The 17,619-nt window shown below is 41.6% G+C and overlaps 2 protein-coding genes across 5 annotated transcripts in view; one reads left to right on the top strand and one right to left on the bottom strand.

The window, feature by feature from the left end:
- Positions 1 to 3,038, bottom strand: part of LOC135494843 (cilia- and flagella-associated protein 300-like) — a 32,411-nt gene extending 29,373 nt beyond the window's left edge. Inside the window, exons 1-6 of the mRNA XM_064783133.1 lie at positions 2,935 to 3,038; positions 2,179 to 2,260; positions 1,888 to 1,960; positions 1,505 to 1,671; positions 874 to 1,046; positions 464 to 530 (exon numbers count right to left, since the gene is read on the bottom strand). Of these exons, the coding sequence (XP_064639203.1) occupies positions 464 to 530; positions 874 to 1,046; positions 1,505 to 1,671; positions 1,888 to 1,960; positions 2,179 to 2,260; positions 2,935 to 3,023 (651 nt within the window). The 5' untranslated portion in view covers positions 3,024 to 3,038. The remainder of the gene's footprint in view (positions 1 to 463; positions 531 to 873; positions 1,047 to 1,504; positions 1,672 to 1,887; positions 1,961 to 2,178; positions 2,261 to 2,934) is intronic.
- Positions 3,039 to 3,281: 243 nt separating this feature from the next.
- LOC135494579 (ATP-binding cassette sub-family C member 5-like) lies at positions 3,282 to 16,713 on the top strand. 4 transcript variants are annotated; one of them, XM_064782677.1, is made up of 27 exons: positions 3,282 to 3,346; positions 4,650 to 5,187; positions 5,411 to 5,539; positions 5,669 to 5,824; positions 6,043 to 6,187; positions 6,533 to 6,680; positions 6,788 to 7,047; positions 7,297 to 7,444; positions 7,631 to 7,779; positions 7,934 to 8,041; positions 8,335 to 8,509; positions 8,719 to 8,739; positions 9,501 to 9,892; positions 10,098 to 10,295; positions 10,468 to 10,671; positions 10,861 to 11,236; positions 11,489 to 11,682; positions 11,946 to 12,092; positions 12,217 to 12,346; positions 12,567 to 12,849; positions 13,193 to 13,379; positions 13,493 to 13,582; positions 13,809 to 14,158; positions 14,322 to 14,400; positions 14,632 to 14,745; positions 15,073 to 15,237; positions 15,443 to 16,713. In XM_064782677.1, exons 2-27 carry the CDS (start codon positions 4,763 to 4,765, stop codon positions 15,569 to 15,571), a joined length of 4,902 nt encoding a protein of 1,633 aa, XP_064638747.1. In that variant the 5' UTR covers positions 3,282 to 3,346; positions 4,650 to 4,762; the 3' UTR covers positions 15,572 to 16,713. The 4 variants fall into 4 exon arrangements, with proteins under 4 accessions (XP_064638747.1, XP_064638745.1, XP_064638748.1 ...); XM_064782675.1 differs by having other exon boundaries at positions 8,719 to 8,760; XM_064782678.1 differs by lacking the exon at positions 8,719 to 8,739 and having other exon boundaries at positions 15,443 to 16,712.
- Positions 16,714 to 17,619: the final 906 nt, after the last annotated feature.

Genomic DNA, 17,619 nt, shown 5'->3' with positions numbered 1-17,619 from the left:
GAGAGGTCAAATTGAATTGAAACAACAAATTTGGGACCAAAACTAGTGTCCTTAATAGAGAGGTTGTCCTTAATAGAGAGGTGTCCGCTAAGGGAGGTTCCACTGTACCAACAATGAATAAAGACCAGTCTTTATCAATTCTTGATATTGCTTTGAACATTATAGGCGTCACCAGGGTGGGGGTCGGAGATTCGAATGACCCTGCTTTGGACAATTCTTGATGGTATACCGAGAAAATTCACAAAAAGGGAGTCTTGTTGCTGAAATTGGTAGAAATAGCTTGCGAACCTAACTAGGGAATATGCACATGTAACTGTCAGTCGAATATAATCACATGTACATACTGTATCTCCTCTTTGTAGAATAAAGTTTCTAGTTACTTTTAATCCAGACTTGTTGTATTATTGTTATCGTTAGATAAAACATTTGTGTGAAATACATGTAGATATAGAAAGTGACTTACCGCTGCTGTGACTCTAAAAGCATGTGATATTACCCTAAGCTTTTTCGTTTCACTATCCTTCACGACACTGAAAATAAAATCTTATGGGGTGATTATTTGGAAAATCATGGTGGCACAGCAGAATCTGTCTCTGGCTTTTTATTTGACTGTGTCATCCTACCAGCACTATCATGTTTTGTACATTGTATAAAACGGCCAAGAGGAGGCAAAATTATGTCCCACAAAGAATACAATTCACCAACAGAATCAGCCCCCCCCAGCTTAAGGCATGAGATACCAACCTGTCTACAAAGTCTTTACACAAAACCTTTAGCTGTATCAAGACAAGGCGTGACGAGGCCCCCAAACTGACACACTTCACCAACCAACCCCAGCCCCCCTCCCCCCCGCTCAGGGCATGATATACTAACCTGACTAACTCCTTATACACAGCCTTAGCCATGTCAAGATAAGGTGTGATGAAGTCCTCAAACTGACACACTTCACCCCCAATACAAATATGGGTGAATATCCTGAACAAGAACTCCTCTCTTTCAGCTTCGCTGAACAGTTCATAGTTTTCTGATTCCTCCAGGAGGAGTACCTGCAATGTGATAGATAAGGTAAAGTGGTAGAGTTATAGCCATGGTACCCAGAAAACTAAAGTAAAGTGGTACAATTATGGGTGCAGCAACCAGAAATGTAAGGTAAAGTGGTACAATTAGTAGTCACTGTACCAAAAAGGCACTTTATGTCAGTCACTAGACTGAAGATACAGTACAGGGAGGCTGAACGCAGAAGAAGAAGAATAGTCACACACAAAACACAACCACAAACCTCTGCGCTTTAGATCATTTATGTTTTGTACAACCCCGCCCACTGTAAGTGATAGTAGAGACAATAGCACAATCTGTCTTCAGACGTTTTAGTTCTTCTTTACAGGTACAGGTGTCTCTACTGTACGAGGTGAAACCAGACTAGTAGTCCTACAAGAAAGTTGACATGCGAGAGCAGTACGTTAGACTCAGTGTTGAGAGGTTGCCCCCCTATAGTTATGCTTACCTTTCTCAGCTCATCAGAGATTATTGTGTCCCCCACATACTCATCGAAGCATTTTTTAATATGTCCCGTCTCTTGTCTGGCGATCTCTCCGTAGAGACGATCGAAGAATTCCATGGAGATCACCGTGCAAGGAACTGGTGCGATGGAAACTTTTTCAACTTTTGTACCTGAGGGAAGAGGTGAAGACAAGTGCTGATTGAAACAAAGAGGTAAATGATCACAGGTGACTGCTGTAAACTGTCCAATTTTTGCAGACTTCACGGATTACCGGTACTAAGATTTGCAATAATCATGATAATAAAAATCGGCAGGTCACAAGGTCATGACGCCACAAGTCCACAAGAAAACAGTCTATGGATACCCAGACTGATAAAGGACCTCACCAAAGCTTGACCACTTCCCCCCTGAAGACACAACTTGTAGATTTTGCTGAACTTCTGGGTCCTCAAAGAAAGCCTGAAATAAAAGGTGACAAGTTTTATACATGACAACAACTGAGCGAGCTGTAGCAATTTTTTGCTACTACATACGAAATTAAAGTACTCTACTTACTAAAATCAAAAAGAAAGTTTGTGTATGCTATTTATTTGGAATTATAGATCATGCCCTTAGACTACTGACCAACTGCTCTAATTTTATACCCCACATTTGGGGCATACTCTAACTGAACTAACCTTTGCAAAATCTTCTTTCTGGTATGTTTGGAACTGCTGATCAAAGCTGAAGGTCTGTGCTTTGATGCGTCCTTTCATGCCCCTGAAACCGAAAATAACGTACAATCATAATTAAGATACAGACCAAATCAAAATAGCCATATTTTTGGGAGGAGTGCATTAGACCCCCAGATGCCTCCCTGTGATGTTGCTCACCCTTCTCAACTCATTTGAGATAATCGGGGGATTGACAACACGACGGAAAATTCATACTTATTTTTATCTTCACACCGCCTCATAATGTAGGCCTATTTCTTTTTGACTCTACAACGGCAGATTTCGTTGAAGTTGTTAGGGTACTGACCAGTCAGGAGTTTCACCTGGAACAAAGGGTCAAAAGGGCTTATGGCATTGTCTTAAGGTGGCCTAGGCATGCTAGGCCTTCCGAGTGTGCACATGATATACTTTCAAGAAGATTGCTTTTGTGCATCTGGGTGGTTAACGTACAGAATCATGGGACTTTGGGACTGACATTCTCCGTTTGCAAGCATGCAGCCGAGCCACACCACACACTGCCACACTCACAGTGACAGTGTGAGCATTAGATTCGGACTGTGAGTGACGACAAGCCTCAACTCAACAGCTCAAAAGTCAGTCAAGACCATGGGATGTCATTGTCAAGTGTCAAACTTTTCACTCCTTTTCCTGATGGTTCGGTAACTCTTTAGCTTTCTTTGACCTAATCAAATGCAAATGGTGATCTGGTATATAATTAACCATTTCATGAGAAAATCTTGAGCATCTTTCCCTTCGATAGAGGGGAAATTCTTGCTTTTGAGGTGCTGAAAACTAAATTTCGACTGCATTTCTGCTATTCAACCTCGCCCTAGTGCCTTCCGGGAAACGAGAATGAGTTTAACAAATCAACTCTCATTTGGTGGATATAACAACGCTGATTTATGGCAGAAACAAGCAATAATAAACAATTATTCACCTTTATTTTTTAATATAGACTTAACCAAGTCTTTATTTATCTAAAAATGCATATTACATGAAATACATTAGAAGATTTTTAAAATTTTTAAAAAATGTTTTGAAAGCTGGTGTTCAATAAACCACAGTCAGCTGGATGAAATTTTGTAACATTTGTCAATTTTGTGTCCTCTATTTCCCCATTTTCTAAAAACTGGTTGGTTAATTTTTTAATTTTAGCGTCTAAATATGATCAACAAGTCTAAGTTGTTTCGACAGTGTGTAGCTAACTCACATACTTAGAGGTGGTGTGGCTCTGGGAGTTGATTTATGATGAGTTTTCTCATTTTTATGTCATCAGAAATATCATATGCCAATGCCATGAATGCATGAAGATGTATTTCATTCATGAATGCCAGTGAACACAGTTCGTGTGACTGTGCGTGTGCGTGTGTGTGTGTGTGTGTCTTACTTCATCAATGCGATGAGATGATCAACTCCGGCTTCGTCTGGTAATGAAGTAGTAGGCCTATACCCTGGATACAGTAGTCGGTAACCATCTCGGCATCAGTGTTTGTTATATACCAGGTTCATGCATGCATTGTATGGCATTGACTTGCAAAGATGTAAATAGATAACGTATGATTATGCAATCTCAGAAATGTCACGACGATGACACCGCCACCATACGTTGGAATCGAATATGTTGTTGACTGATGTAACAATGTTCGACTTCGAGGTTTGAAGCCCAAGTTTCCCAGGGAGTTTTCCATGCCGAAGACGTAATGAAGAGTACTTTTGCCCCATCCACATTGTTGTAGTGCAAATGGTTTGCTCTACAGGCTGTTGGCAATACACAGTCAGTGGTAGAAGACATTCTTAACTAAATTTAGCGCATTTCTAGTTGAATGACATAAAATGTAAACCTGACCTCTTCATCCCGATTGATCAATAAATAACCCATAGGCATAAAGTCTTGAGTCCAGTGATTGCACTTTTAAGTGAAATTACCTGCCCTACATCCAAATAGGACAGTAACACAGACAGTTCCAGAATTAATCAATGTTGTTTGACAGGTTATAATGAACACTCCTGGACTGACCTTACTTAAGTGTACTGAAAATCCTGTCATTGGAGTGATTTATATAAAAATCAATACAACAAATATGCCAATGTGCCAATGTGGCAATTCTGGTTCTCTCTTGATTTGTTTAGTCTGTTAGGGTTAAGGATTGCACTATAGATCAGATTTTGAGACTCTCCGTTTTGAGAGAAGTAGTGATTTACATTTACTTTTGTTAATATTATGAAAGTCAATTTATTTGTAAACAAACATCCATAAATCAAATTACTATTCGGGTGCTTTTCGAAATTTTCATGAATCTCAAAAATAAAAAGTCTGAAAGATTTAGCGAATTTTCCAATAACAGTCCACAAAAGTGTAGTAATATAATGTACTTAAAAGTTATTTCTGCTGGCTCTCCTTATATTTTTGGTTTAATCTGCTCTTCTTTTTTCAGAATCTACAATTACAATAATGTCACCTACCAAAAACTTAAGGAAACTGATGAAGTGATATGCAAAATGGTCAATTGTTTAGTGGCTGTCATTATCGAAATTAAGTTTTTCCAACATGGGAGATCGCGAGGCAGATGCAATTTCCACTGCTGATGATGCTGGGGGTATTCAGATAGGAGAGAATGTAGCTTTGGAGGAAATTAAATCTGACGTGCCGGATGAGAAAACAGACAGTAGGAAGAATGAGGAATTACACTGTACAGTGCATGGAAATGAAGGGAATACTCAGACTGGATCTGGTAACACAAATGATGGTAGCGTAAGTGATGGTAACACGAAGGATTCTGACACAAATGGGAGTAACACGAATGTCGCTGACAATAACACAAATGATGCCGATGGTGATGAAAAACTTTGTGCGTGTACTAGTGGTTGTTCCTGTGATGACGCGGCGGTGGGGGACCGTCTGCTGGGCAATACAGACATGGCTAAGCCCCCTGTTAGTTCTTCTAATCACAAGATTCAGTTCCAAGATTCAAGGTTAGTGTTTGCTTCTTCCTTTCAGTAGATGAGGATATGCAATGCAACTGTCAATATGTATCTCGTACCCCCCTCAATGTTTTGACACCTTCACATCTTGTAATCCCCCTCAATGTTTCGACATTTCACATTTTAGATCTGCTCGCCGCCTTCATTACGATTATGAACAGATTATAAAACTTCATTGTCAAATTTTCTGACTTCTCTCAAATCTTCATTTCAGTTTGCACTCAGTTGATGAAGTGTACCCAAAGTCGTACGTCCAGTGTAAGAAAACCTCCCCCAAAAGATCCAAATACAGCAAGTACAGGAATTCTATGTTACATTTCCTACCTGTACGCACAGATAGCAAGTGAGTAGAATTCAGAATCCATACATATCATCAATGTGCTTGTTAGATTTGCTCTTGTGTACGGGATCAGATTTTCTATTGGAGGAAAAATGGAATTTCTTCCCCTGATGTTTCCTTTCCTATTTCTAGGCCCAACATTTGTCCGTATGAGAGTGCTGGTTTCTTCTCCACGATCACCTTCCATTGGATCCAAGGTCTCATGATGAAGATTTATCGCCGCGGCTTGGAGGACGACGCGATCTGGGCATGCCCGGTCAACCAGAGTGCCGATACCAACTGCAGAAGGTAACCTTCCCTATGCCTCTGCGACTTCACCCCTATTCGGGGTGAAGTTTAAACACATTCATGATCATCTGATGTTCAGATTATTTTGACATACATCTTAGTCCTCAATTCAGACTCATACAGAGTGCAGTGTCGACTCCAAGTTTGGATTAAGAGTCCCAATAATGCCAATCGGACTGTGAGAACACTGCATTCGTTATGTTTACATGTGATTTCAGACTCGAACGATTATGGACTGAAGAACTTGAGAAGAAGGGCGATCAAGCATCGTTTAGACGTGTCATATTCCGATTCATCAAGACGAGGACATTAGTCTCGGGATTCTTTCTTGCCATACATGTGCTCATCAGTTTTGTGGGCCCGGTAAGTTTGATAATACGCCAGCCCATGGATGCCCTTGAACTGATTCTATATTGGCATGAAACACAACGCTATTGCAATACTGCACCTGAGGATATATTTCACCTGCACTGGCAAATGTAGATGCTCGTCATGTATGACGAAACGGGTCAAAAACATCAGTGACTTGGCCTCAGCTTTGCCTATCAACTGTAACCTTGCAAGCCATACACATAAAAAACTATGCTGGAGGCCTCTGTATAAGCTTAAGTTTCATGCCAGACATTTCGTATGAGCCTTGAATAGGTTTGTGACTCAGTGCACCTTCCTAGGGAGTTCGATTTGCAACAATTTCCTTTTCTCTTTCAGGCCTATTTTTTGCACAGCATCCTAGAATACACTCAACACAATGAAGTGGATATCGCCTATGGTGTTGGGTTAGCCGTGGGACTCTCCATCGTGGAGCTAGCTCGAAGTCTCTCTGCTGCTATATCATTCTCCATGAACTATGAAACCGGTAAGTATTGCTGAAGGAAATCCTGATTTGGTGTATGACTCTAACTGACAATTTTGAGTCTTTCAAAAGTAAGGATGAACTCATGTCTTTCAACATCTGCCTTTCAGGTGTTCAACTCCGTGGTGCTGTCCTCGCCATCGTCTATCAAAAGGTGCTCCGTCTCCGCAGCCTAAAAGATAAGTCTGCCGGCCAGTTGGTCAACCTCTTCTCCACCGACGCACAGCGTATGTTCGATGTCTGTATCAGCGCGATGAATATCATATCCGGCCCATTGATATCACTGGTTGCTCTCGTCTACCTCCTTTTTCTACTCGGGCCCATCGTCATCTTCGGATTCCTGGTCATATTCTGTTTTTATCCGTTTCAGGTAAGATCGCTTCTTCTTTTACTGCATTTGCTCCTCTGCCCCGATTGAGACAAAAATTCACCCAGATGACTCAAAAACCCTTTAAAGTCCATTTGAATTCCATAAAAATTACAAAACATGACTTAAAAAAAGTATCTGGCGTCTGCACAAAAACCTAGGTCCTATCGGTTCAAATCAAAAGCCTGGGTCTATGCTCTGCAGGAGAAAGTTCTGATTTATGGTAAAATGCTCACTTTTCTTACATTTCAGCTTTGTATGTCGAAATTAATGAGCCTGTATCGTAGAAAAGCTGTTGTTATCACTGACCAGAGGGTCCGACTGATGAATGAAATCTTGACGTGCGTGAAGTTGATCAAGATGTACGCTTGGGAGAAACCGTTTGCTAAAACCATAGCGGGTAAGTGGATTTGATCCAGTGCATGTAGTTTGAAATAACAAAGTGACAAGAAGAATTTTAGATTGAAATAGATAAATATTGTTTCAAATATCAAAGTTTGACTCTTTTTATGCTCTGTGGTAAAATAGCAGACAGAGCAGGTATAAGAAGGTATGAGCTCTTGAAATATTTTTTCATCATTTCAAGGTATTCGTGATGCTGAAATTAAGATGATGGAGAAGTCCACCTATGTTCAGAGTATGACGATGGCATTTACGCCCGGTCTTCCAATCACAGCAGCCATCCTGACCCTCATAGCGCACACCCTGTTGGGCAACGATCTCACTGCTGCACAGGTAGGTTGACAGATACTGAGACAGGCATGTATAACATAACCTCTCTATTAAGGACACCCTCATGACTGACAAGTGCTGTCCTTATTAGAGAGGTGTCCAGATTAAAGAGGTTAAATAACCAACTAGTATTAATTTTATCTGTCTTTGTTTCCAGGCATTTACCCTTCTGTCTGTTTTCAACTGCGTCCGTCCCAAGTTGAGCGTTGCGCCTGCCGCTATTAAATCTATAATCGAGGCCAGAATAGCTGCCAAAAGATATCAGGTACTCGTCTCTTGCTCTTTATTTACTGAAATTTCCCAAGTTCTGGGCCCGATTGCTCAGTCGGTGTGAGCGTGAAAGTTGATATTGAAACTGAAATACCTGAGTACTGGGTTGAGATCCCGTGGCCATTAATGTCTAACCTGGGGTGGACTGAATTCCTTGGGACTAAAATCTCCCAATGACAACAGGGCCGAATAGCACTTCCTTAGAAGCACTTGTTGACTTTGTACATTCTACTGTCCATGACTTCCCTCACTTTAAGCTCTTGAGTATACCTTGTATTGTCATTTCAGGACATCTTAGTAATGGAGGAGTCATCTTCGTTGAGTAAACCTGACGACCCAGATGTCGCGGTTGTGTTCAAGTCCACCACCCTCGCATGGGACGTCTTACCTTATGCCACCAAAGAGGAACTTAAGATCCCTGATACTCCGCTCAAGCCGAAGAGATACCTCAGCGAAAGTGAAGGTAAGGTCATATTTTGACAAATGCTAAACTGTAAACCACCAATATTTGTGTGGGCTATTTATTTTGGCGATTTCGCGAATGATCTTGCTCCGCTGAAATACACATAGAGAAGGAGTTTTCCAAGTTCATATCCTAATAACTGGGTTACAATATCTTGAAATGGAGATTTGTAAATTTTGATTTTGATATTTCTCTCCAAATATTTCCAGGCAATAATAATCTACGAAAAGGCTTGTACTTTTTTTGTCTTCGTGAGTCTTTCATGCTTAATGCCCCTCATTCCATGTGTCAATGATCATTATTCCAAAATTGCTAGTTTGAATTCCTTATAATACAAAATATCTTTCCACCTTCATGTAGAATAGAGATTTACCAGTACTGGCCGCTGTACGGAATGGCATTTTCCGCATGGCCTTCAGACATACATCTTGTAATTACCCAAGCGTGTTAGTGGGGTTGGGCCACTGAATGAGTCGCCATCGTTACCATAGTTTCATATTTTCCATGGACATGCATTAACAGCATGGCGGTATTCACAGGATGGCATTGCATTCATGCAATTGTCATTGTTAACATCCTGTTCATTGAATAAAGTCCAGCACTGAATTGGCTTCAGTCCATGTTGTAAATAGATAATCCAGTCTATAATCATTTCTTAGTCCCTTCCCTTTGTAAACATTCCCCTGTGTGATCTTCCTCTTACCAAATTTCCTTTAGGACCCATGGTGCCTTTGGTAGGACATGGGCCATCCATCAGGGACCTCCACTCCAGTGTATTGGCAACTTTTATCTTGCTGACTCCCATGCGATGCCCTTGTCTTAGAATTCTGTCACCATTTTCTTCACAGGTTGCTATAAAACTGTATAGAAATTGTGAGATGTTTTTGCTGAGGCAAAAAGCAAACAAGCTTTTACCTGTCAGACAGTTGGACCCTATATTTTGATCTTGGCCACTTTGTTTAAAAGTTGTATTATTCCTCTTCTTTCACAGAAATGCCTCTAGCTGGAAGTACACCTAACACAGAAATAAAGAATCCGTTTGGAAAACCCATAAAGAAACAAAAGATGCAATCTACAAAGAAGGGAAAAAATCAGGAAACAAGAAAAAATGATAGTCAGGAAACAAGAAAAAATATCACTGTTTCCCAGAAGAAGCAGAGGTGCTTGCAGATTCAGGCTGAGGTTTCTCTGATGGAGATTGAAAAACCATCATTTGAGGAGGAGGAGAATCTTGAGGAGACAGAGTCGCTGGAAGAGAAAGATCCTGAGTTTGAGGAGGCTTTGTTTGATTTGAACTTGGAGGTGAAGAAGGGCAGTTTGATAGGGATCTGCGGTAGTGTGGGCTGTGGGAAGAGTTCGTTGTTAGCTGCGGTTATGGCTCAGGTAGGTTATTACCATCTGTTTATGTTGGTGCCAGACTCCAAGACGTCTTGCAACGTGTGAGAGCTCCTCTGTGGTGGATCAAGTGACTCGGCCAAAAGACCATATTCCAAACTGAGGTGGCACAGAAAAAACAATGGGTGATGAAGAATCAAAGGACATTTTCGAGTTCCTTAAAAATTATATTGTTGTATTCTTAAATTTTCAGATGAAGCTCATGAGTGGTACTATCAAGGTTTGCGGGGATGTGGCATACGTCGCCCAGCAAGCGTGGATCTTCAATGCGACAGTCAAGGAGAATATCGTCTATGGTTACAGCTGGGATGAGGTGAGGTACCAGAAGATTCTTGAGGCGTGTAAACTCGTGTCGGACTTGGAGATGCTGCCGTCGGGGGACGAGACTGAGGTAGGTCATTTCAGTCCTGTATATTGGTGAAGCTGTCGGCCAAAATGGAGAAAGTCGACCCACTGACTTTCAACCCTGGTGCTTTTTTGTCACATCTCTGCTGTGAAAGCATAGTCTAATGTCCAAGTGCTTTGTCACACAGAAAGTAATGTACATGTATCATTTTTTCAAGATTGGTGAACGTGGCATCAACCTTAGCGGAGGTCAGAAGCAGCGAGTGAGCCTCGCCCGAGCAGTGTACAGTGACCGAGATATCTACCTGCTCGACGACCCACTGTCTGCGGTCGATGGGCCCGTCGGCCACCACATCTTTCACCAGTGCATCAGGAATCTTTTGAAGGAGAAGACTGTCTTACTTGTGACTCATCAACTGCAAGTGAGTGTGAACATTTCAAATTCTTAAAGGCCTTGGTCATTTTAACAAAAAATACTTGCAGACGGGTGATCTTTTTGTTGCACATACCAGCGATTTTAGTCGCAGGTCACAGCAATATAAGTCCCTTGTTTGCAAGCAAAAAAGATGAAAAACTTGCCTCTATTCATGCGTACCTCTGATGTATTTCAGTATCTGAACCACTGCAGCCAAGTCCTCTTGATGAAAGATGGCCGCATCGTGGAGGCAGGCCATCACAACGATCTTTTGCAGCAGGCAAAAGAATATGCTGCAATAATACGGCATTATTCCAGCAACGAAAATCTAGCGAGCGAAAAATCAGACATCCATCACGCGCGGAGCATGGATGAAATTTCGATTCGTGTTTCGAATCAAGCGGATTTGTGGACGTTGGATGATATGTTGTCGCAGAGCAGTCATGGGTCCGGTCTGAAGCGGAGGAACAGCGCTAGTTGCTCTGAGTTACCAACATCCTGTGACAGAAACCTCATCCATTCAATGCAGAGTATAATGAGTGGCATGAGTTATGAGTCGGGCGAGCATGAAGGTAGGTCCCATTGTTGTTAAAGACTTCTTCTTCAGATGGAATTGTGTATTGCTGAAGTATCATGCATTCAAGGCTTGGTAGTCAAAATGCTCACCTGCCTTGGAGGAGGAAACCTCTCTCGAGATTAGTACCTACAAGTGCAGAACGAACGCTGAAGAAGACAAACATAAAGCATGGATCGATAAAAAACAAATCCAAATTACAATACAATACAATTACGAATGAACTTTAGTAAGTTTCACCTCTTTTCAGGAGCAACTGGAAAATTGATCACTGCAGAGACCAGGGCGAGCGGCAACATCAAGGGCCAGACGTACCTGTCGTATGTCAGAGCAGCCGGAGGATTTGGCGTCTGCTTCTTTGTACTGTTCATGTTTTTCATCCACATCGGCTGCACGGGTTTGGGGAACTGGTGGCTGTCGTACTGGTTGGCTCAGGGAAGTGGGGTGAGTCGTATGAATGTTTTTCTGCGTGCAAAAAATGCCCAAAACTGCTGGGAAATGTTGTCTGTATTTTGCTTCAAATGGCTTGTTATTGGTCATGGTTTGTCTAATTTGAGCGAAGTAAGCATTTTGAGATACTTTGATCCTTATGGAACAAATTGTTGACCTGCTGCATGTGTGAAATCACCAAAAATCAAAGTGCCATTTTCTCCTGAAATGACAACTTGATCAGAGTTGTAAAAATTGTCATATTTATTCCATTTCAGAACACGAGTGTCACAGTGGACAATGTAACTTACATTAGTGATAATATCAGCGATAATCCACAGATGTATTTCTATAACTCGGTTCATGGTGCTATTCTCATTGCCATATTGATTACCACATGTATTAGGAGTCTACTTCTCATGAAGGTATGTACAAATCTCTAACCTGTGGAATGAAGGTACTGTTAACAGCCAGATTTTGACGTCTATCTGTAGCAATTTGCAAAAATTCCTTTAAATTTTTTTAGAGTTGTTTCTATTTTGATTACAGTGTACGCTTCACGCATCAAATACCCTCCATGATCTGCTGTTTGTCAAGGTGCTAAGAAGTCCAATGAGTTTCTTCGACATGACACCGACAGGCCGAGTGCTGAATCGCTTCTCAAAAGACATCGATGACAGTGAGTCTAAGGCTTATTACCAGTATTTGTTTCCTTCAAATGAAGAAAAAATGTGTCTGAGGACACTAGGATCATGTTGTGGGTTATAGATGTCTCTGTTATGCTGCATATTCATAGACTCTTCTCTTGTGGACTTGTGGCAAAGTGACCTTGTGACCTGGCAAATGCCCAATAAGCCTTGTTTGCCCACCGGGTAACAATCGTTCTTTTCTATTTACAGCTGATTCCGGTCTGCCAATCTTACAAGAGTCCCTCCTTCAGAATATATTCCTGGTGATCCTCTCAATATTCATGATCGTTTACGTGTTTCCATGGTTTCTGGTCGCCGTGGTGCCCCTTGTTGCCATTTTCTACATCCTACAACGAATATTCCGTACCGGTCTCCGCGAGTTGAAGCGCGTCGTGTCCGTGACAAGTTCTCCCATCTTCAGCTGTGTCACGGCAACCGTCCAAGGTCTACATACTATCAAAGCCTACAGTAAACACAAGGAATACAATACCAGGTACAAATTTTGATTCAATTTACCCTCTTCAGTGTTCTCCACTGACTTTACTAGCCAGGTGGTAAGATTTTCTTGAGATTGAAATCTTTCCTCAATTTTTTCCAAGTTGTTTAATTGTTTGATTGCATTGTCCTTTTAAAAGGATTAGACGATGCTTGAGGTCAGTTTGTACAAAAGAGACTCTTGTCTGTGTAGGCCCCAAATTGAATTCTATGTCAATCTCGACCTATATGACAAGAACTTTGATGCCGCAGTTCCTCCGTCATTTTGCCAAACATTGGCTGACCATTCGCCTCGATCTCGTCGCTATCACAATTTGACTTATCACTGCCCCCTATCCTAGGTTTCAGCAACTACTTGACGAGAACACGATGCCGCTGTTTCTCCACCATTGTGCCAAACGTTGGTTGACCGTCCGCCTGGACCTGGTGGCCATCACGATCATACTTATAACTGCCTTGCTTATCGTGCTGCTGAAGAACGAAATCCCGACGGCTTACTCTGGCTTGGCACTCAACTACGCTCTAATGGTAAGCTGACAATTCTCGCCAACCTTCCGATAAATTAGATCCATCACCTCAGTGATCTACTTCCTGCTATTTTATTTATTTCTAACCATATTGTATTGTTTGTTTTTTTCCAGCTGATCGGCCTGTTCCAGTTTACCCTGCGGATGGCGTTTGAGACGGAAACACGATTCACAGCGGTGGAGAGAATTGATGAATACATCAAGGTAACTCTCAAACTCTACGCATTAGTCAGAGGAACTGAATCTCAAGACCCTTTTGAACTGATCTTGACAAATGTATCGCTGTGGTTTTAGGTTACATTAAGTCTGACATTATACTTTACGGAATATGGCAATGGAAGCTTGCTTAGGCCAGCTGACTATCCCACCTCTTCCATCTTACTATTAGTGTGTGACCCCAATTCTCAACCACCATTTTGATATTTTGCAGTATCTGAAGTCGGAGGCTCCATCTGTTATCAAAACTAATCGCCCACCAAATAACTGGCCTGCGGAGGGCCACATCAAGTTTGAAAATGTCCGAATGCGCTATCGGTCTGGGTTACCGTGTATCCTGCGAGGTATCAACATTGAGATTTCACCCGAGGAGAAAGTTGGGATCGTCGGTCGGACGGGATCGGGGAAGAGCTCACTAGGTGTGGCTCTATTCCGATTGGTGGAGTTAGCAGCAGGTTCTATCACCATTGATGGGGTTGACATCAGCGAGATAGGGCTGGAAGATCTGAGGACAAAGCTGTCTATTATTCCGCAGGACCCTGTGCTGTTTGTTGGGACAATAAGGTTGGTACAAAAACGATTTCTTGGTGGTTTAAAATGTGCTCAATCAAATGATTAGTTTATCTTTAAGTTCTGGGGCTAATCAAGGTCTCTGCTCCAACACTCAATGGGATATGAAATGACATCTCAATTTCTGGTAATTGTTTTTGTAATTTGTCTCTCGCAGGTACAATCTCGACCCCTTCAATGAGCATACGGACATTGAACTCTGGGATGCCCTTAGAAAGTGCCATATCATGGAAATGGTAAGACATACATTTTACTTTAGATTAAAGCACCAGTTAACCAAATCAAAACAAGATTATTTTTGTGAGCCTTAGATTTTGCTATACATTTTTGACAAAAGTCACTTCCAGCAGACGGATTACATCATCAAAAGGGCCCCTGGATGCCCAGCCAAAAAGGCACAGGTGATATGTCACAAAACTTGCTGAAATCCATTCCGCTTAGTGTTGAAATGTATTTGTATTTTGTAGATCAGGGCGTTGCCCGGAAGACTGGACTCAACAGTTGTAGAGAACGGGGAGAACTTTTCTGTTGGGGAACGTCAGCTTCTGTGCCTTGCAAGGGCATTACTAAGACAGAGTAAGGTAAGGCAGTCTGACCCCGAGTCATGTTGTGGCTAGAGTAGGACACCAAGAGAAATGAAATAAAATCGAAGAGAGGGATCCCAAATAAAACAACATTACACATGTTTAACAAAATAAGAACAATAAATACCATAATGTATTCTACTTCGTGTGCTGTAGGGGACGGACGGGCTAAACCATTTGCCAGACAGGGGAGTCCTAGTAGTGCACGTAGTGCAATACATTAGGACCACATGTACAGGTGACCCCCTTTTTACCTATTGAAACGATCTGTCTACGACCTTCACAACTATGGTCTTGGGTATTCAGCTTGAACTTCTGTTTTAGATACTGATGTTGGATGAGGCCACAGCATCCATCGATTCCGAGACGGACTCATGCGTGCAGCAGACGATCGCAGAGTCGTTCTCTGGCTGTACTATCCTGACTGTGGCGCACAGACTCAACACGGTGCTAAACTATGATAGGGTACTTGTCATGAAAAATGGAAAGGTTAGTAGTCATTGTAGTCTGTCAATGTCTGGTATGCCCAGAAACAATAACACAAAACAATCAATAATGACGATGACGTCATCTAGAGAAAAAATCACCTTTGTTCTCGATATCAAAATCTGAACCTCTCTATCATTGGTGAACAGTTCCCTCGACCTCAACTTTTCTATTGAATATGATCTTGATGACCTCCGTACTTCTTCAGGTTGTTGAATTCGACAAGCCCAGCGCTCTTCTTGCCCGATCGAACTCGACGTTCAGTTCGATGATGGCAGCCGTCGAGAGTCAAAGCACGTTGGCAGATTTACAAAATTGCTTTCTGGACAGCAGATGACAGGATGAAGATAAAAACGACAGTGGATATTGAAACTGAAGGACTTATTTAACCTGGAATTTTGACGAATCTGATGCACCCGAGGCCATTGAGTAATATTTCAGTGACTCTGTTATATGAGATAAGACATCATGTAGTTTGATCGGACTGTTTTTGTGAAGCTGTTGTGTTATACATTGTACATGTATCATATCGACTACATATCGTTTGTGTGTGATAACGGCCTCTGAGTGCATGCATGTGAACCCAGTCACCCAGAATTGGCATTTTCAAATTGGTGCTCTTGCGTGAAACTACACACTCGAGTAAAAGCAATAATTTAAACCTTTCACCAGTCAAGTGCTGATTCAAACTCTTTAAAAGAAGATTTGTATAATCTGTGTACTAGGAACTTTCAAATTATTATTTCCATCTGAAGTAACAAGAATCATGTCAGTCAGCTTAAGCATTGATTTTTTGAATTTTTTTGAATTGGTGATTTTTACTAAGACTGATGAGATAGGTATCAGGAAGTGCTTTCCTTCAGGCGTAATTTTATTATTTCATGTCATCGGTTCTGGTGATCATAGGAGTTTCCATACATTGGTTTAGTTTGGAGATTGAGACACAGATTTGTCGTTTTGATCACCCTTTCATGTACATGTAGGTATACGTGTAGGCCTAACCATTTTAGTGTAAATTGTCAGTCTAATTCTAGTGTGACAAATCAGAAAATGCATTAATCAAATAAATCAAAATGATGTGTAATTTCAGTTTTCAATAAATTGTACCGGGTAATTCATTTTCTCAGAGCAATAGCGATATCATGTTGAAAACTCAATAGCTGCATGTCTGCAACGGTAAAATTCCCAAAATCTAGCTTATATTACTACCTCTTCTTTGAAGTTGGCTTGAGTGGGAGCTGGCCTTTTGTGCATTTTGGTATGTTCAGCCTGCTGCTCTTGGCTATGATTGCTTAGTCATGTTTGGAAAAGTATTATTTTGATGGGTATATTTTCATTTTGATCAGTTGATTTGAACTGCTATTCCTCACCATCGCTGGTCATGGACATAATCTGTTCTTGCTGATTTCTGAGGTATTTTTATCAAATACATTTGCTATGAAAGTTGTATCAGTGGTTTGTTTCTTTTATCTGCACTCAAGGATTACAGTGATGTACTATGGATGTACTTCAGCGCATGTACTATGGATGTACTACAGTGCATGTACTGCAGATGCTAAAAAATTATCAGCTGAATAACATACATTGTACATGCCAGTGTACGAACTGTTCAGGTCCCCAGCAGATGTCCAACTTGACATGCACCCAATCACTTCTAGTTCTGAACAGACTGCTGAAACTAGGCCAAGTTGAGGCCCTGTTTCCTGGAGAAACCATGTAGCTCCCTGCTGCCTAGTTGATTGGTCATGCAACTATAATAGTGCACCACAGACTTTCAGTGGGTTCACCCCTGCCCGACATGCTCGAATCTGTAATAGGCAATGACCCCAGAGTCCCAATGTCGCCAGCACTTTTCTCAGTCATCTCAGAAGCTCTGTTGTGATTACGTCATCTGTCAAAGTTGACTCCCAAATTGTTACAGAGTTGGGCATTGCATTCTCAGCACATTCACTAATGCTGCTGGCTCAAGCACAACCACTGGAGGGGGCACTCCGTGTGCTCCCTGTAAACCATAAGTGCTTTTTAATAGAGTAGTTGGTCCTAGATTCAGGTCACACGTGCTACTCTATTAACAAGCACTTGTGGTTTACAGGAAGCACATGTGGAACCTGAATCCAGGACCAACTACTCTATTAACAAACTTTGTCCAAGATTGTCCATACTGGCATCTGATGCCTATTCTTGCAACCCTATTATGGTCTCAAACAGTGCAAAAATGCAGGAGGCCCAGCGTGTATACTTGCACTCTGGTTGTGACTTTGTCCTCAGGATACTAATTTGGAAAGATCAGAAATATAAACACCACAGCAACGCTTTCCAAGCACAAAGCAATGATGACAATATGTCACATCCTTTCATTGCAACCGTGGTCATTGTGCGTGGCCT

The sequence above is a fragment of the Lineus longissimus genome, chromosome 10, assembly GCF_910592395.1.
Source record: "Lineus longissimus chromosome 10, tnLinLong1.2, whole genome shotgun sequence".
NCBI lineage: Eukaryota > Metazoa > Nemertea > Pilidiophora > Heteronemertea > Lineidae > Lineus > Lineus longissimus.
This window is presented reverse-complemented; position numbering and strand designations above follow the sequence as displayed.